At 31.5% G+C, this 27,550-nt stretch overlaps 1 protein-coding gene across 1 annotated transcript; it reads right to left on the bottom strand.

The window, feature by feature from the left end:
* On the bottom strand, window positions 1–27,391 carry LOC139510973 (contactin-6-like). The gene is made up of 8 exons (XM_071297533.1): window positions 27,325–27,391; window positions 13,046–13,102; window positions 9,903–10,205; window positions 9,185–9,463; window positions 5,345–5,635; window positions 3,380–3,664; window positions 2,111–2,428; window positions 1–337 (listed from the first exon to the last, which is right to left on the bottom strand). The coding sequence occupies exons 3-8, from the start codon at window positions 10,000–10,002 to the stop codon at window positions 15–17; spliced, it is 1,596 nt and encodes a 531-aa protein (XP_071153634.1). The 5' UTR covers window positions 10,003–10,205; window positions 13,046–13,102; window positions 27,325–27,391; the 3' UTR covers window positions 1–14.
* Between the last annotated feature and the right edge of the window lie 159 nt (window positions 27,392–27,550).

A 27,550-nucleotide genomic window follows, 5' to 3' on the forward strand; every position in this document is an offset into this window, starting at 1 on the left:
TTAGAACCTTATAACTATGTTATATTAAACGCTTCTCTTACGTTTTGCACATATCGTTTTATGGAAATAATATCGATAACAATTATCAATCCGAACGTGGCACCAATGAAAACTACACCCGCTATTCCAATCTGTGTGGACGATTTCCTGTCATCTTTTGCACTGGTGCGTTTACGAATGGATTGTGATAATTTATCCTTTTGAAGTTTCATTTCGTCAAGAACTTTTTTTAAAGACGGTTCCATATAGGCTAACATTTCTTCCTGAGTGAAATTTTTCTTTTTCCAAAAGTTTATCTTTTCTTTGAAAGAACATTGACATGTGCACATATCTATAGCTGAAAAAAAGAAATCAAACACTTAAAATGTAAAATCTAACCAACATTTCGTGCTAAACGGTTTTATAGAGAGCCGTGGTGTAGTAGTTAGTGCATCGGACTACTAACACACAGGTTCCTGGTTCGATCCCTGCTCCGGGGAGAAAATTTCAGGGACTGAATGTTCGGCTATCCCTTGACACCATTTGAGAGTATGATCTTTAGAAAAGGATGATAGTCCGTCGGATGTGGACAATAAAAGGATGACCCGTGTTAAGAGAGAGCCATATATCTTGCACGTTAAAGACACCCTTTTAGATTTAGAAAAAGAGCTGGCTAAAGCCGCTGCAAGGCAGCACTCCCACCCGCAAGGTGGAAATGGATTAATATAAGTTGCAATAACTTTTTTCCCAATCAACTATAAATAAATATGTTTAAACTAAACTTATTGTGTATACACTTGAAAGTCTGTAATATAATGATTTTACTACAAATATTCCCTAAACCTAACAGTATTCGTTAATATGAGGTCAAGGTTAGGTCCAGTCATAGCCTAGAAGGGAATGTACACCGTACTATTATACTGTCCATCAAATATAGTAAGCCTACTGTTATTATCGTCCAAGAAAGAGACATAATTACGCACTGAACATTGGTAAAAGAACCACCAGGTTATACGAACCCTGCCAGACAACATGTTTAGCATGCAATCATTTAAAAATGTGACATTAAAGAACATCAGTGAGCACGCTCACATAACCCATGTTCCCACATTGTCACTGGACAAACAAAAAAGTGTAAGAAAACAAATGGAATCCTAGTTTTCTGTCGATATGCACACTTACATAGTATGTCCGTATTATCTACAAAGTTTCATGAAATTCTGTTATGTGGTTTCAGAGGAGTTGTGATGACATTTATTGCTAATTGTACCTTAAATGCGGACTAGACTACGAAAAGCTTATAGTGTATACTAATATTAGTTCGAGGTCATGTGAATCCTATTTGGCAGACATATACAAGTATGCAAGTATCCCAAAAACCAAATATAAAATCATAATACTCATAATTAGTGAGTAGTTAATATGTAAAAAAACACACCTATTAAACGTATTTAGGCAGTCGATGAAATCAGGTGTAGGACAATGGACAAATGAAAGACGTTAACTTCGTAACATAAGGCAACTAGATTCTGAAACAGAAAACTTTAAACAAATAGTGAATGCCGTCGCTGTTGCTTGGTTGTAAGTATTTCGCCTTGATTTTTGCGAGTTTTATCGTAGACGATAAAAAAATAGATATATGAGTAGAAAAATATACACAACTATTTACTTTTATAAGTCACTATATAACTTTACTTTTATTAACTCGTTTTGTTTTTATGCAAAAGGGTCAATACGGAGCATACAAATCCATAAGATGAAAGAATTTAATAAGATTTTCATATTCTTTTTCTGAGAATGTACCTAAAAATAGAAATGCTAAAAAATATTTTATGCCAAATGGTTAATTTAAATAACTACAAATTGTATCACCCGTTGTCACAGATATACATTTCAATAACTAATAAGGAATATATGTAGTAACATTTTCTAGGTCACAGACAGATCACATCAACTTTCTTTTCGGAAAATATTATTGGTAGTTGAAAAATACATTGTAGAGTGTTTCGAATATGACATACACCATGTTCACTGTGCAATCTCTTTTTTTTTTTCTTTTTTCATTAAGTATAACGTGTAATAACATTTACAGGACGTAAAGTCAAGTATTTAATTACAAACTAATACTTACATTCATTGACTTGTATATATACTGAGTTTCCAGCACGTGTACCGACAGCATTTGTGACAAAGCACGTATAATTTCCTTCGTCAGATTTTTCTATCGATGTAAAAGTGATGTTTGGGTCTATCGAATTGCCACCAGTGGCTCTTTCTGACAATGGCTGGTATATGTCGTTTTGTTTTTCCCATTTTATATCTGTTGCAGGTGGGAAGGATTCATAACTACAAGTTAGTATAAGTGTTGAGACTGTTGACTCGTTCAAGCTTACAATCGTCGAGTATAAAACGTTGTTGTAAATTATAACGCTGTTCACGCTCGGGAAGTCTGAAAATAGGTTTAAACTAATGTTTATGGTGAAATATAATAAAATACTAATAAATTGAAGCTTTGGAAATTTGCAAAAACAACATGGACAAACAAATTACATGTAACCTTGCTGGTAACAACTATAATGTCAAACTATAAGGCATCATTTTTACAGCGAGTCAACTATTATCAAAATTTAAAACAAGAAAGAGAACTCTGCTGTATTAACCAGATAAACGACAGCACTAACGATGATTAACTTTTAAGATATGATATACCCATTTCTAAAACTAAAACAGTGAATATCAAATATCAAATATACCTACATAATCCCATAATTCTAACATAAAAGAAAAAAATACTATTTCAAATATCAAAACGTATCTGAAATTTATATAGCTAAATTATCGTTTGTGTTTGGTTTCATTTTAGTTCACGCATCATTGTAAATATAACGGAATTTGATGAGACTGTCATCAAAGTGAGAGGGTTATCGCTATAAAACCAGGTTTAATCCACCATTTTCTACATTTGAAAATGCCTGTACCAAGTCAGGAATATGACAGTTCTTGTCCATTCGTTTTTTATCTGTTTTGTTATTTGATTTTGCCATGTGATTAAGGACTTTCCGATTGGATTTTCCTCTGGGCTCAGTATTTTTGTGATTTTACTTTTTGGAACTCTTGGATGTATAGCAACCCAATATCATGGAAATTAAGATAGGAAATGCAAGCTCGGGAATATTGTATCAATTGGGCGATGTACAATCCTTGTCTAGGCGCTGATGGAAGGTAGATACACAGAAATGACAAGTTCACAACCAAGAAGCTAAAATCATATCTTTTTTGGTAAAGGTTTATTTTTTTCCTAATAATGCTCTCTTTGCAAGAGATCAAATGGGAAAGAAATCTGCAATGAAAAATAAGTTAAACATTCAGACCATACACTTATGCTTTGAATTTGACTTACCTCCAATCACATTAAGCCAAAGTCCACTACTAGTTCCGTTACCTTTATCGTTTTCAACTGCGCATGTGTACGTTCCTTTGTCACTAAACCCAGCATTTTTTATTGTCAATTCGGTTGGTGTTGGTTGGAGATATTTTGTTGTGTTATTAATATTAATACAGCTTCCATTTAATGACCAAGTTATTGTTGTTAATTGTGTTATCGGTGGATGCGAATCCACGGCACAGTCGATGGAAATGTCTTCTCCAAATGTAACGTTTTCATCAGGTTGTTCGTGAAATGTGACTGAAAAAAATAATAACTAGAATTGAAATTTGGAAAAGGTTAAAATAAACAATTATATAAAGATATTGAGAAAAAAATATACTTTGCTAACTTGCAATTCGTTTTTCGTTTGATGTGCTTTGTAATAAAAGTGTTTAAGTACTCCTTGTTTAAATGTAGTCCATCTATCAAAATATTCTGTTGTTGGGAAAATCTTGAATTCGTAGAACGACTTATTTAAATATTTTAAAGTACAGTCAGCATTTATTCAATGGAATATAAATGTGATGTGTTCCTTACAGAATTCAACGTGTAAGTCTGGAGCAGTCCTTTGAGATATTATCCAAACTTTTCTGATTGGGTTCCATTAACATATCCTCCAGAAGTAGAATTCAAAATAACAACACGTTTGATGTGTTTTAAGTTTTTGTGATTTTGACATTTATTACGGACCTTCTTTTTTGAATTTTCCTCGGAGTTCTGTAGTTTTGTTATTTTACTATCATAATGCTACCATTTATGCATACATGCTATAGAATAAAATTTCTTAAAGGAGTAGGTCCAGTAAGACCCCTTTTTGACCCAAAATATATCTATTGGAAAGAAGAATGCTTGTGCTACATAGATATAGGCTGTTTTTGACCAAATATATCGGGTATTAGCATCATTAAGTCATGCTAAATTACTGAAATCTTCACAATTTTAGCATTTTAGTTAAATTTTGGACAGTTTCCGTCTTAAATGAAAGTGGTCGCATTTGTGTTCATTCTTTATATTGAAATGTAATTGTATTTGATGATAATACATAACATATATAAAGGTTGAGGATGAACACAGATGCGGCCACTTTAATTTTTGACAATAAAATATCTAAAAAGTGACATTTTTTGGCATATTCGATTTATTTTTCATATTTAAGCTTGAATCGGAGCGTTTTTAAAGATTAAATAAGTTAAAATCATTCACATAAACTAATTAAATCAACTGTAATAGATACTTAAGTGTTTAAAAAGTGTTCAAAATCTTTCGTCAGATGAACCTGAAATTTGAGGCCAAAATCGGCTCTTACCGGACCTACTCCTTTAAACTGATGAATACACAGAATCTTCAGCTTAGGGGAGAAATATTTCTATTATTTAATCATGGTGAAATTATCCATTTTTATACATGTTCATAAGACGTCAACTGGTTGTGTTTCCTGGACACTTATTTTTTATGTAGATTTTTTTAAGAAGAATTTAGTTAGTTATGACAACATGCATATCAAATATTTAATGCGCAAATGGTGAAAGAAGTTACAAGACCCATAGCAACAACACTAAAACTATTTGAAGCTCGCGAAATCAGGCGTTTATATTACTCATCCGGTTTAGGTGCAACTGACGACATTCTGAGGGATGAACTTTTTTTAATGAAATACTTGCCGTCAAATAATGGAATTAATGACGACTTTTTCAGATAAGGATTAACTTTTTCGAATGAATATTCTGTCCCTGAAAATTACAGAAAACAGGTTTTTTTTGTAAAATCAAGCTTTCGTTCATCAGGTTTTTATTTAATAAACTGCATCAGTATAAAAATAGGGAGAGCTGGAATGATTCCGGTTAATTTTCAATAATTCTTGCAAAAGCAATATCAAAACATAAAACCAGTTAATAAGTTGGGCGGAATAACGAAATTAAAGTTAAAATCAGAACTTGCCTCCATATATTTCTAGTGTAATTGCATCACTCATGCTGGATGTGTGCCCGTTAGTTGCGTTGCATGTATAATTTCCACTATCCTGTAATGTTGGGTCAATAATCGTAAATGTAAACTTTTCTTGGTGATTTCCAGTGGATACGTTGAAAACCTTTGCTTCGACAATCGTCCCTTTAAATTGAAGTATAACATCGAGGATTCTAGGGGCGGATTTCACTTCACATGTTATATTAAATGGCTTTCCCAGGAATCCTTCAGCATAATGTGTATAATTAGTAATGATAGGCATATCTGTAAAAAAGGACTAGAAATACATAAAATATTAATTACATTTGTATCTCGTTCCCGGCATCTTTGAAGAATATAGAGTAAATTAGTAGAGATTTTTCAAAATAAATATTGTGTTTCGGCAATGTGTCAAATTAACTCGTCATAGATACAAGAATTAAATTTTGTATTTATGCTAGACGCGCGTTTCGTCTACATAAGACTCACCAATGTGCTAGAATCCAAAAAAAAGTTATAAAGGCCAAATAAAGTAAGAAGTTGGAGAGCATTTATGACCAAAATTCCTAAACGTTTTTCCAAATATAGCTAAGGTAATCTATTTCTGAAATAGAAAAGCTTTAGTATTTTAAAAATTTAAAAGTTTTGTTAACAGTTAATTTATAAATATGACCATATCAATGATAATTCATGTCGGCACTGACGTGATGACTACTTGGCTGGTGGTACCCTCGGGGAATTAAAACTCCACCAGCAGTGGCATCGACCCAGTGGTTGCAAATAAACTCATCATTGATTCCAGGATTATTTTTTTTAATTACGTCAGACGAGCGTTTCGTCTACATAAAGCCCATCAGTGACGCTCGAATCCAATAAAAGTTAGAAAGACCAAATAAAGTAAGTAGTTGAAGAGCATTGAGGACCAAAGGTAATCACGGATTGATATGTTCTAACTGTCGAAACCACAATTCCATTCTATTCTTTTATATTGTGAGATCCCTGCATTAAGAGAATTTTCACTAAATGGGCACTGATCACGAGCACCAGGACGGGACCCACGAGTGGAGCAGATACTAGATACTGGTATTCTTCCGGATCACCTGGTATCGGCCCCAATTTTTAGTGTTTTCGTAGTCCGAAGATTATAGTTGTGTGTAGTGATTTGTCTTTTCGTCGTTTTCGTTTATTGCCATTATTAGCAACACGACGGATCTGCGTACCCTTCCGGAGCACCTGATATCACCCCAAGATTTTGGTGGGGTTCGTGTTGCTTAGTCTTTAGTTTTCTATGTTGTGTCTTCTGTACTATTATTTGTCTGTTTGTCTTTTTATTTTTAGCCATGGCGTTGTCAGTTTATTTTCTATCTATGAGTTTGACTCTCCCTCTGGTATCTTTCGTCCCTATTTTAGGAATAAAGCAAATAAACCTTTTGGTAATTAACTGTAAAACCCTGAATAGCTGATTCGTTATCCTTCATGCACCTCAAATTGATGAACACAATAATAGTATACAAACCAAATTATATTCGACATTAATAAGAAGATGTGGTATGATTGCCAGTGAGACAACTTTCCACAAGAGACCAAACGACACAGTAATTAACAAATACAGGTCATGGTACGGCTTTCAATAATAAACAGTCCGTCCGACATAGTCAGAAATAAAAGACCCAATAATGACAAAATGTAAAACAATTCAAACGAGAAAATTAACGGCCTAATCTTAGTACAAAATATATTAACTCATCATCATACCAGGATTGGAACTGTATATTTGCGCCAGACGCGCGTTTTGTCTACATCAGTGACGCTCGAATAAAAAACAGTTCAAAAGGACATTGAGGACCAACAATTCCTAAACGTTTTGCAAAATACAGCTAAGGTAATCTATTCCTGAGGTAAAAAAGCCTTTTTATTTCAAAAGTTTTGTAAACAGTTAATTTATTTGAGTTTGGTATTTTTGTCATTTTTCTTTTTAAACTCATTTGAACTTGACATAAGACAGTGATATAACAGTACAACATCAAGACAAACTTTAAAAAATCAGTTGAAAAAGGGTTGATTCATCAAATTGATACAAAAAGAAAATATCAAACAAAAACACAAAGTGGACATGGACGGGTGCTTATACATAAACATCCCTACAAAAAAGACACTAAGTACAGATTTAAAGGTACTTCTAGTTACTTGCAGTTACTGTTCAAAACCATCTAATTACCAATCAGTACACATCAAATGGATTTAGTGTAAAACCGTAATAATCATAAGGTGAAAAACATGACCTTGAGCAATTCCAAGATACAGATATCGACGGTTCTTAAAACCTTGAATGTGCTTATGAATACAGATTAAAACAAATGTGTTTGATTTTAATTTACTGATTAATATTAATACCAATAAAAACATTTTTCAAAGATATAATTACAGTGTCTAGTTTGTTACCTGTGTTGCTATTTTTAAAAATATATTGACTGTAATCAATTGGGCTATCTCGGGAGAAATCACGAAACAAAAGTATTAAAAAAGAAAGCTAATGCAGTGGAAAGTGAAGGTGGTCTTCTTTATCAGTAGTTTTGTATACATATTCCCATGAGAATTAAAGATATCAAGATCTGAGAAGGACAGTTGACACTTTTTATGTTTTATTTCATAAAATAAGTTACGATTGCTATATTTATTTTGCAATATAAATATAAACCATTTAAGGTATATCATCTATTTATTTGCAGGTATTGATTCATTTGAAAACAAAATACCTCAAAACAACAAAACATCCACACAGTTTGCTGAAAACAGAGCGATTGTTTTTTATTATTATTGTTATTTAATGCAATCTTCAATACCCAATTATTGTAATTGATAAATTGTTAACAAACAAATCTATTAGTAGTAGTTTTAAAATAAAATTCTAAACTAACAATTGCTACAATTCTATTTTCAAATATGTTTCTTTAATATCTACAAGGCGGAGAAGCATCAGACATGAAAGGTGTCCATTGAATAGACATGTTTCATACATCCAGATACATTTAAAGGCGACAAATAAAACAGCACTGTAAATACATCTCAAGGTTAAGAAATTCGAATTGCCAGAACAAGCTTTTTTCATTATTAACACACAAAAAACAGGGGGAAAATACTTTGGAAACGCGAAGTCGCTTTTTGGCAATACATGTACGTTATATAATTAGTTGCATGATTTTGCTGCTTGAATGTCTGTTCCCCTATATATAAAGAAAAAGTAACATCTTGATGACTAACATATGAGTGCAATAATTCCTGATGAAGTAAGACCAGACAATGCGAATGTCATCTTCTATATATTACTAGTAGTCACCGAAGGTTTTTTTTAATCTAGAAACTGTAACGATAATCAAAAAGCTGCTGTAAACTTGTGAGCTGTAAGTTCTTCTTCATGGTAATGTATGCATAGTTCCTAGCTTGAATTGACATTGACATAATGAAATCATAATAGCATTCGGTATTAACTAAATAAAAGCAACAGTAGTATGCCGCTTTCGAAATTCATAAATCGATTGAGAAAAAAAAATTCGAGTTACAAACTCAAACTGAAGGAAACGCATCAAATATAAGAGGAGAAATACGACACAACAGAAACACAACATTAAAATGTAACACACACAGAATGATACTATAGTATAACAATGGCCATTTTCCTGAAAAGTTCCATTCATAGACTCAGTCAGACGAGATATTACTACTACTGTTAGCCACAGGAATATCTCTAACATTATCGTATGGTGGCTTTTTAAAAACAAGAAGAATTATATGTTTGTTTTGTTGCTGATTTTTTTAGAAAGAAAGTCAACTCACATCCAAATATTATGCTTTTACTACAGTTGAAATCTTTTGTATTGTTTGCACAGCATCTGTAATATCCAATATCGTCTGTAGTAGTCGTTGATATTTTGAGTGATGGTTCTTGTGGAGTAGATCCGCTGTACCGACTATCTGTTCTATCTATAAGTCCGTCGTCTTTCGTCCACCAAACATCCGTTACTTCTGGATATACATCAATCATGCACTCCAAATGTACGTCTCCACCAAGATTCAGCGGGTATTTTTCAAATGATATTTGAGGGTCAGGGGTTTCTGATTTATAACAAAACATACGTGTTTATCATAATGTATAACATTTTGTTCGATATTTGTAGACATTGTTTAAAACAAAAATATTTGTTATTTCAACAATAAAAGGTTCCACATGACTTGAGTACTAAAATTGCTAAATCTTTAGTTTTTACCCTGTTTTACTTTATTGACAATTATTTATGTTTATCCCTTTATTATGGTTCGTGGCAGTGTATACCTCTCATTTATTTACTTGATATGCTATTAATTATGTTTGCTTCATCTTAAATCGTATATTCAAATATAGTATTTGATATTCTATGTACATTATACAGTATCAGAGTTTTTATGAAATAAATATTATTTTTTCTAGATTATTCGTGCAATAAACCATGCATTTAAAAAAATTACTTTCTATATGTGTTTTTTTTTTATGAAAGTTATCATAAAATAAACTGACCTTCAAATATGAGTATGGATACCTTGTCATCATTTTCGCCATTCTCGTTAGACACATTACACTGATAAGTACCTACGTCCTCGGGTATAAAATCAAACATAACTAGCGGTACACTATGAGAAACTCCGGAAAAATGAGTGATTTCAGCTATAATTGTTTGTCCTGTTTGTCCATGCTTGGTCCATTTGAAACTCGTAATGTTAGTAAGCGATACAAATGAACACTCTAATGTCACATTATCATGTCTATGTACATGAATACTGCTGTTTCCAGGAGTTACATATACGGTTGGGGGATCTGAATCTGAAATGACGAAAATATTTAAAGTATGCGTTGTTATGAAAGGCGAGAGATACAAACAAGAGAATTCAAACTCATAAACCGAAATCAATAGCGTGGCACAAAACGAAAAACTATAAAAGAACGAGTAGAACTACGGCTTGTTTTTTAAACATACTGTTATAAAGATGATACAATTAAATATGCAAGAAATAATTTTCAAAAGAAATACACAATCAATAGAAATGTATAACACGTCTGTGAGTAACACTTCTTTAGAAGACACACAACATACTATATTACTAAATATTCGTTGTCATTGCAACACAGTTATGTGATAACAATTTAAAATATTCAAGCACCTGAACATGCTGAAGAAGTGAATTGGATTTATTTCATTTATAATACCGGAAATGAATGTGCCTTTGACCTGTAGACAAGGAAGGAAATTCAAGGAAATCTACGATTTATACCCGTAGAAAGACAAGAATATAACAGTTGTTATCCATTCGTTTAAATGTGTTTGAGCCTTTGATTTTGTCATTTGATGTTTTGGACTTTTTGTTTAAAAATTTTCTCGGAGTTCGATAATTTTTTTATTTTACTTTTTAACTTATAATATATACATATATAAGTTGATATTTTGCTTTGGACAACCTTTCATTAACTTTAGGTACAATGTACTATCAGATTAATTTGTCTTTTGTTATTGTGCTGTTGCTTGTTTTTGTAACTAATAATATATAGTGGTCGATTTCCATTCAATCATTGTTTCCAGTCTATTTCAATGTTGGGCTGTTATTTCAAAATCAAGGTTTCAATGTAGGGTTACGCGCCCACATAAATTTTTTATATCATAGCTTATTATTTACTCATCATGCAATGAGTTGTATCATGTTCGTTATGTGTTGGATGGTTGAGAGTCAAAATACATCTTAGATCATTCTAAGAGATTATATTGCAGCTTAAACAAATACAGACGCAAAATTGTAGGTAAAATTTTCAATCGAACATTGCATGTGGAAAACTCATGATAAGGTCCAAAGTCGAATATTATTCACGATTTAAGTTATATCAAGCCTCAGTCCGAGGATAATTCTATTACTTCATTGATAATGGCATTAAAATCACGTGCTAGGAAGTGACATGAACAACATGACAGGAAATGATGTCATTTTGGGCAATATGCGCAATTGTTTCTCCATAGGCGGTAATGGTAACGTTTTCTTCTGTAGCTCAGCCCATATCGTAAAGTTGTATATGTATGATGGCTTGTTTCGAAGCTGAGACATTTTTACATATTTTCAGGGTACGAAGTGTGATTCATTTTTCCGTAAATTAGCATACCTCGAAAATCCTTTCGTGATGCGGCTCTTCATGGTAAAAAGTCCCTTTTTTCACACAATAATTTCTTTGAAAATTTAACACTTTGAATACATATAATAACTCCATAGTTTTTGCACATTTATTCTAAGGTCCTATACTTTCCAGATCAACACAAAAGGTTAAGTTCAGTCACTATTTAAAAATTGAAACATGTCCAATATGACTACACAGAGATTTTTTATTTACACACAACTTTTGTGTTCCTAAATTAGAGGAGCATTAGGGATATTGTTCCATCTACGCGTTACAAAAAGTAGTGTCAACTCAATCATTATTCATAACCATTACTGTTCGTCAGCAATATTATGCCACATAGGTCTCTGTGTACGGAACACGCCCGTAAACATGCTGATACTCGTAGCTACATGTAAGAGACCATTATCCCTAAAGCTTTCGGAATATGCAGAATTTCTTTGTGATCATACGTTTATGGCCATTTACCCTACCGTCATTTAAACCTAAAAATGATACAATAGAAATAAATTCTAAAGCGCAAGCTTTGTATAGTAGTACCTTTTCACTTGCATTTATTTGAAAAACCAAGTGTCACTTCCTGTCATGTTGCATATCATGTCACTTCCTGTTCATACATCAAATGCCATAAAACTATTGAATGTCACAAGTAATTGAATAATATATATGATTGCGACTGCTGATGCCTCTTCAATTTGGTCAAAGGACTTCCGTTGAAGACTGTTAAACTTTGTATTGCAAGTGCGTGTTTCGGCTACACAAAGATATATTGCGCTCGAATAAACTAGTTGAAATGGCCTGATTCATATTTATGTTTCCAATAAATATATTGACCTTTTGGATTATAGCTCTTCATCTTTTATATAAGCTTTGGATTTCAAATATTTTGGCAACGAGCATCACTGAAGAGACATGTATTGTCGAAATGCGCATCTGGTTCAGGAAAATTGGTACCGTTAATGTTATTGCTTGCATGAGTTATTTATTATTCTTTATAAATTATTTTAAGAGGAAGTTCTTGAGATTCAAAATATTTCATAACTTTCGATAACGTTATTGTCGATAAATTATAGACTAACTCTAACCGTACAAGATAAACGTATTACTGTTACACTTGCACACATATTTTTAAGTTGGTTACATAGTGTCATCTTGTTAAGGATCTATGTAATCATGCATGATACATATGAACTTTGGTAACGAGTATTCTGGCAGGTGCACGTACCTTGATATAGTACTGCGTTGGGACACTCGTTGGCACTTATTTTTTTTTTGTTTTATGTTGTTGGTTTTTTTAATGCTTAAAACTAAATGCATGAATACCCAGATACTTACAATTTCAATTTTGAACTTCGTCAGTTTTAAAAAGAACGTAAATTTAAATTGGTTGACAACAATTGCTGTTTTAGGTGATTCTAGATTCGACAAAGCAATCAAATTATCCTTTCTTTGAAGTTAATATGTTTTGTATTAAGTTTGTTATTTCCCTGTCTAAGTTAACAAACCTGTAGGACATTTGTCTAATACTAAAGTTGGTTCTTTAGCCTCGCAATCGGGATGATCTGAAAACAAAAACCAATAAAAATGAAAAGTTGTGGCCTGGTCAATTCTATCTTTGTTTATTATACCATTTTTCTTTACTTTTCAGTTTGATCTGTCAAATTAATAACCACGACGATAATTTCAAATTATAGAACAAAATGATTTCAATACACATTTATATAAAATCTATTAAAATAATAATAAAATATATAAAGTTCGATTAACCGGTTCGCGTTTTTGGTATTCGATATTCTGTCCTTCCGACGGTTAACGGTTAACCGGTTAACCGTTGAAAACACTAATTTTATCAGATCAACAAACCAGTCGCACGTTGTTGTTAACCTGTAGAATACATTCAATAAAAATATTCCTTTGTATGAAATGGATGACGCGTACTATTCTCACAGTTTTAAGAATTATAGCTAGATGTTCATGTGTTTAACTCAATTTAGAACATTAAGATATTTTATGTTGTGCCTTGCAGATGCTGCTATTTTATGTTGTGTATTGCAGAACCTTAGTTGTTTCCTTTGTCGTTTTTCTGTTGGTCATTTTACGATGATTTCTTTGGTACGTTTTTCATCCACTTATGAGTTCATTCTCCCTTTGAAATCTCTACTGCCTCTTGTTCATAACCTCAAAACACCTTTTATGTTAATTTGTATACTAAGATTGCTGTCTGGCTGAATATCCCCTGGTAAAATCATATTCATACTTAAAATGTGTTTTAAAGTTTAACAATGTGTTGTTGGCAATTAGTTTCGAATGTGGGGTTATTTTTCCAATAAGTGTTATGTTCATCTTTTTAATACTGGTTAATGAAATCATTACAGTGTGTACTAGCTGTTCATTATCGCGTATGATACGATATTAACACGCCTACATAGCTAACGAATAATATGCATGAATATAGATAAGAACAGCACGTGTACCCATAAACTGGGAGTCGTAGATTTGTAGCATGTAACTGTGCATATGTAGTTTTGAGAATATAGAATAGATACAAAAATATTGTTTTTAATATTAATAATCCGAGCAAGTAAAAGACGGATTTACCATAAGCTTAAGGAAGCACTACAGATATTTTTTTATCACATAATTTTGAAGTAAGTTTTATTCTGCACAGTTTGTAAAAATCCCAAAGTCATTTTCATATCACAACACGGAGTAAATTGATAATGAACTTATGTAAATAAAAGCACATGGTAATTAATCTAAATATATAGGTATTTAGGATGGGCTAATATGTCAATCATCTGTTGATACCAGTGTCCAGCTGTTAATCCCTGACCACAAGATAGTGTAGTCTTAACTTATTGTTGTGCAACAAAATTATTTATATAACATGGAGAAATAAAGGCAACAGTAGTATACCGCTGTTCAAAGCTCATAAATCCATGGACAAAAAACAAAATCGGGGTAACAAACTAAAACCGAGGGAAACGCATTAAATATAAGAGGAGAACAACGACACAACACTAAAATGTAACACACACAGAAACGGACCAAGCATCAGACAAAATCCCACGAGAATAACAAATATAACATCAAAACCAAATACAAGAGAAAATCTAAAGGGAAAAAATCTACAAAAAATGGGGAAAAATACTATGGAAAAGAGTGGGAAAGTAGTTTTGAAAGCCTTTGACTGTCTGTATAAATTTCCTCTCTTTAGTCTTCTTCATTTAAATACAGTTTTATGCATTTTAACTATTTTTCAGTTTATGTGTAAATTTTTCAGTTCCATTAAATCAGGTGGGAAAGTGTATTTTCAAGAAGAGGGTGGTCTTGATCTTTTTATGAACATGTTTTTAATGCACACTTTTAATGTTCTAGCTAATTTCAGACATAGTTTATTTCTTTTTTTAAATTCAAATGAAAATTATTCTTTATATATAGGGAATAATGTTAAACATTGCTTATATGCAGCTGGCCAATCATGTTATTCTCTTATCTTAGACTGTCTGGAAAGAGGTGGAGCTTTGTCTATATTTAATTACTACATCACAACTGTTGGTCAAATCTGTAACGTCAAACTCCTCCAAATGCCAAGTTAGTGTTGAACAGTTCACATATAATACTAACCCGAATAATTCAGTCCCTCCCCGTAATCAATCGCTCCTACTTGCGAGGGCCTGAATTCCTTACACGATAAAAACTCTTTACGAATTCTTGATTTTGATTGGTGCCCTGTAGAAGAGGTGACCAATCAGCAATTAGCTCTATTTTATCGAGATAGGTAAATCCCGAGCTAATTCCGAATGGTTGATTGAAGATTTTTCATTGTCTATGCATTTAGGCGTTAATGTAGTAAGCAGAATATAACGACTGAATTATTCGGGTTAACATAATACAAAATATACAGCATTAGAGCATCAAAGTTCTATTGATATAGTAATGTTATCAGAACACTCCTGGGGTGTTCCCAGTGGAATGCTTGTATTTATATTGACTTTATAGAGGTTCTAAGAGGGAATTTCAGTTTTTAGGTCATTTCTCAGAACAATTTTTCATGACAATTGTAAGGAAAAAATGAAAATAGCTACTTTATGGGTACCCCATCGGCTTGACTTTGATATATATGATTAAAGGGTGTAAATTCTACAATACCGTGTCCCAGTTTTTGGATAATTTGTTTCTAAAAGAATTTATAGGTCTCCAAAGATGAAAGGTGAAATGAGGTTTGGCACCCAGCAGTTAAATTAATGTATCTTCTTACTGGAGGCATATATAAAAAATCTAAGACACGGATTTGGAGATTATGATAACAAATTTTTACTACCATTTCACATGAATGTGCCATTTTCAGCTAAGTTGGAAGACCACTTTTTTGGCAATGAATGAGCTATACTTTCAATTAATCAAACCAAAAATAAATTTATATATATATTAAGAAAGAGTTATATTTCAGCTTTAAAATGAGTTAAAGATTTTAAAAAACCTGTTGAGTAGTTTTGAAGAAATTAATCTTTAAAGAGCCTGTTGATTGGAGTCAGAAAATTCTGACTGTGGTGCTACCTTAAACTATATAAGAAAGAGACTTGATGTCTTTCCTATAGGTATAAGAAGGTGTGGCATGAGCGCCAATGAGACAACTCTCCATCTAAGTCACAATTTGTAAAAGGAAAACCATCAGAAGCTAAAGTAAAGTCTTCAACACGGAGCCTTTGCTCACACCTAACTGTGTAGCTATAAAAGGCCTAAAAGATGAATAGTGTAAAACCATTCGAACGGGAAACCCAACGGTCTATAGATATAGGAAGATGTGGTGTGATCGAGTGCCAATGAGACAACTCTCCATCCAAATAATAATTTAAAAAAAGTAAACCATTATAGGTCAATGTATGGCCTCCAACACGGAGCCTTGGCTCAAACCGAACAACAAGCTATAAAGGGCCCCAATCTATATAATCTATATTATAAAAAAAACGAGAAACGAGAAACAGTTATGATCCATATCAACAAACGGACAACTACTGAACATCAGATTCCTGACTTAGGACAGATGCAAACAAATGCAGCTGGTTTAAACGTTTAGAAAGGTACCGACCTTCACCCTAACCCGAAACAACAGTGTCACATCACAACATAGAAAGACACACAATAAATTTATCAATTGAAATGGCTTAACTCAATCAAAAGACATATTAACACAATAAAACATACACTGAACGAATAAATTTGATCTATGACACAATGTAAATACAAAATCAATAAAATAAGGGGCGAATGAATAAAGGCAACAGTAGTATACCGCTGTGAGATGCCAAATCATTTCGGAAATTCAACCATAACCTTGAAAAAATAACCTAGCCGCCAAAGAGAATAATGAACACAGATAAAAGAAAATAATTTTGTTGTAAGGTATGACGCATAAATTTTAATGGAGAACGGATTTTTTTTAGTTCATTGTACGAGAAACAGAAGTAAAACTTCATAGTCATGCTAAACATTTATCAAAGCTGGTGTATATTATAAATAGTTACATACCAGCTCCTTTGTTCTAACAGGGGTGATCACCCCTACTAGATCACCCCAGTTTGAGTTTCTTTGTTATGCATGCTTTCTTTAAAAAAAAGTTTTTTCTGTAACATTTTGGCGGGAATGTCAAATCCACTTTAAAACTTAATTGATTATACGGATAAGAGTATCTATCAAACTTCACGTAGAAAAAATCCAGTGTATATGCTGGGATTCGAACTCAAGACCTTTAGCATATCAAGCCACGACACATAACACTACACCAGGACGACTGGATACGAACTAACAGTTATTTGACATAATTAAAGGAAGCAAGATCTTTTTATAAGTGTGGCGAGTTGGCAGACTTTTATTCATTGGGGTTTAAATCTTTTTCGTTAATAAGTGAGTTGTCAGACTGATTGTTCAATTTGATTTTACTTTTTCAAAAGTGGGGCGAGTCAGTAAACAAGAGTGGGGCGATTTTTTTGTAAAGTGGCGATATAGTATTGGCCGATTGGCAAGTAGGGCGAGTTGACATTGTTTGATATCTACACATCGTGTTCGGGGGTCATAAAGGGTATACATCATATAGTAATATATTAAGTATATTTTAATGGTTGTGTGGCGTTCTAAACTAGATTTTATGAATTGTAAATGGTTTTAATTTTCGTATAATCTGAAACAGCTGGAATGTAAAATAGTTATCCCATTCGGACTTGGTGTGTCAATGTTAGATCACCCTCTGGCCTCCGGCCATCGGGGTGATCATACACTGAAACACCGCGTCCTTGTGCGATAACTATTAATGATTGAGTCAAAAAATGTGAAAATAATTTCGAGAACAGAAATAAGAGAGGAAACAAATAGGAAAATTATGGTCTCTTTTATTCTTAATATTTGAAAAAAGTATTGCCTGCTAAATGTATTTGAAAAATTGATATCAGTCATCAATCCAACTCTGCTGATGTTGAATGATTCATTTATAAGCAAATTTAAAGTACGCGTATATAGAGATTGTCAACATTAACTTTAATTTATCATTCAACTGTACGCCTGTGAAGTTCTAATTATATAATGATTTAAATATCGAGTGTTAACACATACATGACATATACAAGTATATAGATTGACACGAAAAACACGTGATTGTGAAATGTGTGTAGATGCAGTCGTTCATGCTTTCATAATTGTATTAAAGGTACTGAATATATATCGTAGTGACATCACGTTTAGGGCAATAAATGTACAATAGATATAAGAAGTCAGCATTTTGACATACAAGAAGCAAGTCTATAAACACATTTAATACATTTATCAAACAATTATTAAAAAAAAACATTCACAGGTATTAAAAATAAAAGAGACCAAAAAGAGTCATTAACCTTTCACTTTTCCCCTTTTTTCGATAGCTACATGTATTTTGACAATAACCAATAGATGCGTCTATATGATTTTTTTTTCTCTTGATAAACTTTATTTAATTATGTACTGTAACAATTAAATATTCACTAGACAGTACCTGTCGGCCTCTAATGAGGCTTTACCTGGGAATATTCCTTAAAGAAACCGAAACATTGCATATCAAATTCTATAGAAATAAGCAATAAAAAGTACGTAGTGTCAGGTCAGAAATATTGATGCCATACCATGAATAAGTGGATTTATGGTCATTTTATACACCAAAAAAATAAAAAGCTACTTTCTCGGCATTTCTTTTAATTTAAAAATTAAAATCTGGTAATTATCAATTGATATTGCAAGAAACGTTTCTGTACCGCATTTTTTTGCTAAAGTTTGCTTCTTAATTACACAGTGAAATTATATGTGTCCGATTTTCCGATAATTAGTTCTGTAGCCCGAGTTGTGACTAATTCACAGGTGTGCGATTGCGCAATTTATTGCCCTCCGATCACCTGAAATTAAGCCGGAGGTGAAGTTCTAAATGGATTATCACTTGGTTATTGTTTTTACAACTAAACATATTACTTTATTCAAACAGAAGCACTGGACAATACTATAATAAATAGAAAGTAAATTATTCTACAACGACTTGCCATGTATATGAAATAAGTGCCAGTTATAACTTATTAACTTAGTAAAATTATTATAAGTATAATAATTTTAAATATTCCCGGGATACGTGTCTGTTGATCTCTGTTGCAAACGTAAAAATAATTAATAACTTTAAACTTGCATCTAATCAATTTTTACAGAAAAACAGAATTCAATTCTTTTAAAATACTATTAATTGACGGTTGGTGAGACCTGGCTAGACGATCCATTTTACTTGAATGTGTTGTCATTTGAATCGATGGATATGATTGGACGAAATTATTTAGCATTGTCGATAACCCATTGTGATTGGGTACATATGAATTGCTATTGAAAACAGGGCGTAAATGCATTTACGAATCGCCCGTTAAACTGTAATTATCCAATAATGTGGTTCCCGCGTTCCTTTATTATAGATTGTCGACTGTTAATGCATTTATGATCGATAATGATAGATTGTCGACAATAATTTCGTAAATGCATTTACAACCGTAAAGTATAATTTACGCCGTACATCTATAATGGTCGACCGATAATCTATCATTATCCCCGATAAACTGTGATGATCTCATTTATGTGGTTCCCGCGTGCCATACATATACGTCAACGTATCAGATACAGATACGATACGTCTTTAAATGTCCCACTTCTACTAGAAGAGCATTTGCATTATTCACGTATCAGGATACGTGCACGGATCGACGTATACGTATCGAACAGATTTGTTTACAATATAATTCTTTATTTGCAAAACAGACAAAAACCAATTTTGGTTATGGCAAATACATTGACAAAACAAACATGATCAAACATAATGAAAACTCGACAATATTATAAGCGATATGATAAAAACAGTTATTGTTCTCCTTTCCTCAGTTCTAATGACTCTTTAATAAAAGAAACAACTGCTTTTACATCATTTGGTGTTGATGGATTTAGTATAATCACGAGTTTATCAGTTAAATTAAGTGTATTAAAATTCACATATTTTTGTATATAATATTTTAGAAAGATTTCTCTTTTATTTTCATTTATTTTACAGTTAAAGAAAAAATGAAATTCATCGTCTAAGATATTACATATTTTACATTTTCTTTCATTTCGTGGTATTTTGGTATATCGTCCAGTTTCTATTAAGAGACAATGATCGCTTATTCTAAATTTGGTTAACATTTTTCTTGTTTCTTTACTTGGGTTTGATAGGTAGTATTTCATTTGGTTATCTATATTAGATTTAAGAAATTTATATAGATATATTTTATTATTTTCGTTTAAGTTATTTATTTTATCATCAATAAGAGTTTGATAATAGTTGATATAACTCTTTTTTAATTGGGGTTTTAACATTTTAGTCTGTTTTAAAGTTTTAGTTTCCTCAATAAGTTTGATGTCACTATTTATATCTTGTGACACATTTTTTGCAAAAGTATACCAAGAGTATGTTCCCTTAGTATCTAAACTTTTAGTTAATTTAAAGGCTTCATTAAGAAGTGGGTTTAAATTTTCATTATTTAATCTAGATAGGTACATCATAGTTTGGGTTTTTATGAAAGTTTCTAATGGCAGAAGTCCTAGTTCATTTCTAACAGCTAGATTTGTAGAGCTTCTTTTTGTCCCCAGTACTTGTTTAATAAAATGTAGCTGGGTTTTTTCTAAAATAGTTTTATCAATAAAATGAATAGCATTTGGTGTTGAGCTATTTTTGTTAGCTCGGAGTTTAGCTCTATAAAATTGAATATAAGTGTCCATATTACATATTTCACTATTATATGTTAAAATAGGTTTGACCAAAGTTTCAAAAAGGTTGCAAGACACTCTCACAGGAAGTTGTCCAAAGCCTGATGGGTAAGAGTTAATAGCAAATAAAACTTTTCTTGCCTTTTTTGCAAGATCTGAACTACAACTAGTTAGACTGCCATTAGATGTTATAACACATCCAAGGTATTTATATTCATATACTTTTTCAAGGTATTTTTCTTTAAATTTCAAAAAGGGTTTATTTATTTTACTTGGGTTATTTTGTAGTATCATGGTTTTAGATTTTTTTGTATTAACTGTTAATTGCCATTTATCACAATACTCAGAGAGATTATTTAAGCTATTTTGCAGACCATTTTCCCTCTCTGATAATATGATTAAATCATCTGCAAATAGGAGACTTTCTATGTCAGAATTTATAAGTTTTACAGGGGAACAGTTTTGCTTTTCAAATATCTGACTTAAGTCATTAATAAAAATATTAAATAAAGTGGAGCTTAAAGAATCTTCTTGTCTTACACCTTTATCTATAATAAAATGCCTAGACTCTGAGTTCTTATGTTTGAAAGAACCAAGAGTATGATTGAATTGTGCTTTAATGATGTTAAAGATGTGTTTACCAACTCCTAGTTTACACAATTTATACATTAGTCCTAGCCGCCGCCAAAGAGAGTCAAAGGCTTTTTTAAAGTCTATGAAGCAAATATATATTTTCTTTTTATTTTTATGAAGGTATTTATTTATAATAGATTTAAGAATAAATAAGCTATCAGAAGTTCTATGATTCTCTCGAAATCCAAACTGTGAGTGGTTATATTTGGATTCCATAAGTTTATTTAGTCTATTATTTAACAATGCACTAAATACTTCTGACAAACAGCTAATTAAGGCAATTCCTCTATAGTTATTTAAATCATATTTGTCTCCTGATTTATGAATTGGAATAATATATGAGTTTTCCCATAGTTTAGGATAGCATCCAGATTTTAGTATAACATTGAAAAGTTTTGTAAAAGATTTAAGTGTAACAGGGCTACTGAATTTAATAATTTCATTTAAGATTTTATCAGGTCCTGAAGATTTACCTGTTTTTAGTTTATTTATAACAATTTTAACCTCTGATAGTGTAAAAGGTTTGTCAGTGGTGTTTATATATAACATTTTATCTTCAATATTTTTAAATTCTGTTTCTATGTTTTTTTGAAATTCTTTGTTGACAGAACAGCATTTTCCTTGGTTTTGAAAATGTTTTTCTAGCTCTTCTAAGTTTTTAAATATTTCTTCAGAATTATCTTCATGTTTTGTGGTCTTTTTCATTTCTTTAAGTATTTTCCAATATTCCTCTGAATTATTTTTATAACAGTTTTCAAGTTTTTTAAAAATATCGGTTTTGTATTTAGCTTTTTTTTGTTTAATCATCTTTTTAAAAGTTTTTAGAAGGTTAAAATATCTAGTTTTATATGTTTTATCAAATGGATTTGCTTTGCTATTTCTGCCGATGGCATTTATTTGATGTTTTAAATCTGTTATTGCATTATCCGACCACGGTTGTTTATTTTTTGGTTTACTTTTCTTTAAGTTTTTTCTTTTAATTACACATGAATTTTCAGCTAAATTACATAAAATAGTTGTTAGTTTATTTGTTTCATCATCAACACCTCTTTGATCATTACTGAAGTTTTGCATTTCAAAGTTTAAAATATTGTTCAAAACAGTTTCATCTGATAAATGGTCAAGCAATTTTAATTTTGATTTTTGCGAGTCCCACTTAAACGATTTATAGCTAGACCAATTTGAATTTTCAAAGATATCAAAATTATACTCTCTTTGCATACATTTCAAGAAAATCTCAATTTTTACATGATCTGATAGATAATTAAACTCATGTGTTCTAAAATATTCAACTGAGGAAAGGAGACTCTCACTTACAACATAATCTACAACACTTGAACCATTGCTTGTCATACAAGTAAAATTTCCCATTATATCACCAATATATCTACCATTTAATATACGTAGGCTTGACGATGTAGATAAATCTAGTAAATTTATACCTTGCCCGTTGACAACTTTGTCACAGCTATATCTATTAAAACAGTTATCTATTTTATATTCATCTGGTAATAGATTAGTTTGAGCAAAATTATTTATGTCTAGGCTGTCATCTTTAAAATAGTCTAATCTATTTCCAGTTCTAGAATTAAAGTCTCCTAAAAGTACAATTTTCCCTTTTTTAGAAAAAAATGTTTATTTCTTTTTCTAGTTGTAAAAAATCATCATCATAATGAGTGGAACTAACAGGAGGAATATATACAGCACATATATATATGTCATCAGACAATCCAAAGAATTTTTTATCGAGTTTTAACCATAGTCTATTATTTGATAAAGATCCATTTTTAACATAGGTTAAACCTTGATGTATGCTTTTTTTGTAAAATATTATAATGCCCCCACTATATCTTTTTTCACGTTTATTCTTTTTACGTATTTTGCTTATAGTGTTAAAGCCAGGAATGGTATATTCTTTGGATTCGCCTTTCCAAGTTTCTAGTAAAAAAATTAATGTCACTTTAAATTTGTTTTAAAAAGAACTCATCATTTGTTTTATCGCCTAAGCCATGTATATTCCATGCAGATATGCTAATTTGGTTGTTGTTAACAACATTCATTTTCATTTATTACAATATTTTTTAATGAGCAGTGAAAAAGAAGATAACTGATGCAAATCTATATATTGAGTATTAAAGGTATTTTGTTTCAAAATTCTTTTCTTTTTCATTTCAAGTTAAAACATGTTTAAATAAATATTATGATATTTTGAAATCTAGTAATTGTATCATGTTAACATACTATACAGTTATAGAAGGAAAAATACAACAACAACAATATATAAAAAAACACCAAAAAAAACAGAAAACAAAATATTCACATTATAGTATTCATGTTTTAGCTATACAAAGAAAGATAACTCTATTTGTTTCAGAAATTGGAATGTAATACAATTTATGAACATGTCAGATGTTACATGTGTGAACATTTTTCAGCACATGTGTGTTGTTAAGTAAATATCAAGACCTTATCAAGGTCAATTAAAATTTTTAATATCAGTATTAATAAAATGAATATAACTTGTTGTTATTAATTATTAGTAAACAAAATTTGTATACAATTTCAAATGTAAATTCATAGCAACATTAAGAATTTCTATTTCAAACCTTCAAGTGCTAGTTTGAGTAGTCGCATGTTTATGCCATTATTGCTTAAATTGTCGTCATAGCTTTGGTAATAATTGTTGTGTTTGTCATGTGAAGCATTTTGGTGATTTGTTTCTCTTTCATAACAATTATTGTTATTGTCATACATGTAAGTAGCACTTTGATGGTTTTCTTCATCATATCGATTTGGACGTTTGTAGAAGTGATTACCATTTTCTCTACGGAACTGTTGATTACGTTGCCTAGGAAATTGATGATTTTCAAAGTTCTGTTGATCATTTATTACTCCTAGTAGTGGGTTTGCTACATGTTTTAAATTTCTTACATATAGTGGGATACCATCATTTTGATTTAAATGGATGCCGTCTGTGAAGTGAAATTGTACGAAATTTTCATGTTTGACAAATTTAAGACTAATGTATATTCATTACATAGATCTGAAAGAATGTTGTTACATTTGGATCTTTTTGATTCATAAGTTTTGCTTGAATGTGCGTTTCTATAAAAATCGAGGCAATATAGCATTTATTATGATGTTGCTCCCTGGGACAAGTCTCTGTGTATCTAATATAAGTCTTTCCATATTTTTAGCCACGTCCTCTGGTGTACTATCTTCTAGGTCGTTTAATCCGAATTGAAAATCAATGTTGTCTGCTTTAAGCTTTCCTGTTAATAGAAACTCACTTGCACCTCGAATGGTTTTATCGTGCAGAGTAGTAATATTGGTTTCCTTGTATCTGTATATTCGATTTTTTCGCAGATCTTTCACCACTGATGAGCCTACAATCCATAAGTTAATTGGGTGGCTCTATTCTGGATTATTCTTACTCTGATCTTGGTCACGGGTTTCTGTTGCTTGAAAATTATCTCGTCTCGGTTTACTTCCAGTTGTAATTTGTTCATGACTTTGATTTGTACTAGGTTTGTCATATGTTTGTTTTTTCTCTTTTTGTTTATCTTCAACTGTACATGTATTTGTTATTACAGTTGCACAAAGTTTTTCCACTTTTGTAAGAGTATCTTGAATTTTATTTAATTTTTCAGATTGTTCCTTATCATATGCAGGATTTCTAATATCAGAAACACTTTTCTCTATGGTGCTAGTTGCTCTGGCTATATCAATAGAATTTTTGTTTACATGTTCTTCAATATTTGCAAGCCTTTTATTGATTTTACTTAGTTCCATATTTTTGTTTCTAAGTTCTTCCTGCTCCTTAGCCTATAATATTAGTTTTTCTTCCATTATTATGATCAGCGTTGCCAGATGGTCTATTTTTTTCACTGTATTGTAAATGACAGTCTATCAATTTGTTTTCCAGTGAATTGAAGGCATATAAAACATGTTGATTTTCACTTTCTGTATTCATGGTATTGGTCAAGTTATTGTTTTGTTTTATGTTTTCATTATTGTTTTTGTCATTTTGAGGTCGGGGGGATTCATCAGAGCTCCCATCTATTTGTTTAGGGGTTGTTTCCTCAATTTGTTTAGGGGTTGTTTCCTCATTTTCATTATATTCATCTTCTATAGGAATGTTTCAGTTTTGAAGTTGTCGAATGACGTTGTCAATATTTGTCTTGGAATTATCCTCCTTTATACAGTTGTTTATGCATTCTTTCAAATCAAAGAATTCTTTTTCCACCCATTTTTGACAAGAGTTCCCTTGTACAAGGCATCTTTTGGTTGAATAGTAGATAGTTATTGTGATGAGTTTGGTATTGTGGTGGAATACTTGCACTGTAGATTTGTTGAGAGACTGGGAGGGGGTCTTTTCTTCGAATGGTCGTTCATCGTCATGTAAATTGAGTATTTTGGATGATTTGTCATAGTCTGACCATTTCACATTTACGTTTGGAAATTTTCCTAAATCAATATAATATCTCAACAGCAATGCCCTTCGCCAGTACCACACAGATTTTTTGCTCAAGTCAAAGGTGATCTGTTTGTCATCACACGTGTTTTGCAAGTCGCTAGTTTCACTTTGTGCCATTTTATGTTTAATAGTTCTAGTGGGCTTTTGTATAAGCGAAATATAATATTTAACACTGTTTTATGTGTGTTTAGTTATAGTAGGTTAATATTGGAGATTTTCATTGCATCAGAAATCAGGTTTTTTGGCTACTCAGATTTTTTCATGTGCGCCGCCATTAACCGGAAGTTTAGTACAATAATGATTTTATCCCGGTCTCAATTAGAATTAAACGCATTATATAATATTTTCATCGGGACCAACTTGACTCAATGTATCGTTTCCTCATATACATGTTATACGATACGTCGATTCGGATACGCCAGTTAAAGACGTATCAACCGTATCATATACGTTGACGTATCCGCATCTGCAGATATACCAAAAACAGAGTATATGATCCCGAGCTTTAATTTTATGTACTTTCAATAATGCAAATGGCGACTGATTAATTTCTAATGCAGTAATTTACAAAACAATAAGGAAATATCGAGTTTTTGTGGAATATGTAATAAAATCAACGGTACCAACCCTACTTTTAAAGATATTCCGGATAGTTGGAACAGTTTACAGGCATGATAGGAGTGAATACGATAAAATCGTCTGTTTGTGTATGAACTTGTGCTAACGTAGAACCAAATTGTTAATTGACAAATAGAGTGATACTCAGTACTTTCTATTACCTTTTATGATAAAATCTCAAATGAACAATATTCAAAGTTCTTTACGTGTATATAAGTAGTACATTTGATTTTTTTTGGTGTTTATTCATATAAGATCTTGAAATATTTAACATTAACAGCTTTATATATCTCTGAACTGTTTATCCGTATTTTTGATGGACTTTAACTATCATTGAACACATTGTAAAATTGTATTGATATTTGTTTTTTCAGTTTTTCACCATTTGGATTGGTAGTGAAATAAAAGTCAGCTCCTGATTGTTTTGTCTTTAGATAAACCCAGTCATCTTGGTTAAACTCGCTGGTCCGGCCAGTACATTGGGCATTTGGTTTTGCTCATTTTTAAAGCTACATATATTTGATCGTAAGTTTTACTTTGGTCTAAATAGATATCTTTTTGAATGTCTATTGTAATCATATCTCTTCACTTCATTAAAACAAGTGGACATTATATAAAAGTAATTGTTAAGAATACATCATACGTTAATTTTTTTATATAACAAAGTAATATCTTGATGCAGATTTCGGATAGATATTATAAACGGGGCATAAGGATCCATTTTTATTGGCATAATGTATTGTTCAATCAATTAAAACTTACCGTAAATATGGCTGCTTATCTTAAAGTTTGGTACAATTTCGACAGCAGTCGTATCAAGTTCGAGTTCATTAGCTACAATGGAATATTATAATAACTACAGTTAAAATACACAGAATTTCTGCATCAAAAAAGCAAAAATGCACAGAATGGGAATTGAAACTGTATTCAAGGTCTTGTTAACTTCGATAAGGTAACTGTTGAGTGTACCAGTAAAAACAAATAGTAG

Source organism: Mytilus edulis, chromosome 2, assembly GCF_963676685.1.
Source record: "Mytilus edulis chromosome 2, xbMytEdul2.2, whole genome shotgun sequence".
In the NCBI taxonomy this organism is placed as follows: domain Eukaryota; kingdom Metazoa; phylum Mollusca; class Bivalvia; order Mytilida; family Mytilidae; genus Mytilus; species Mytilus edulis.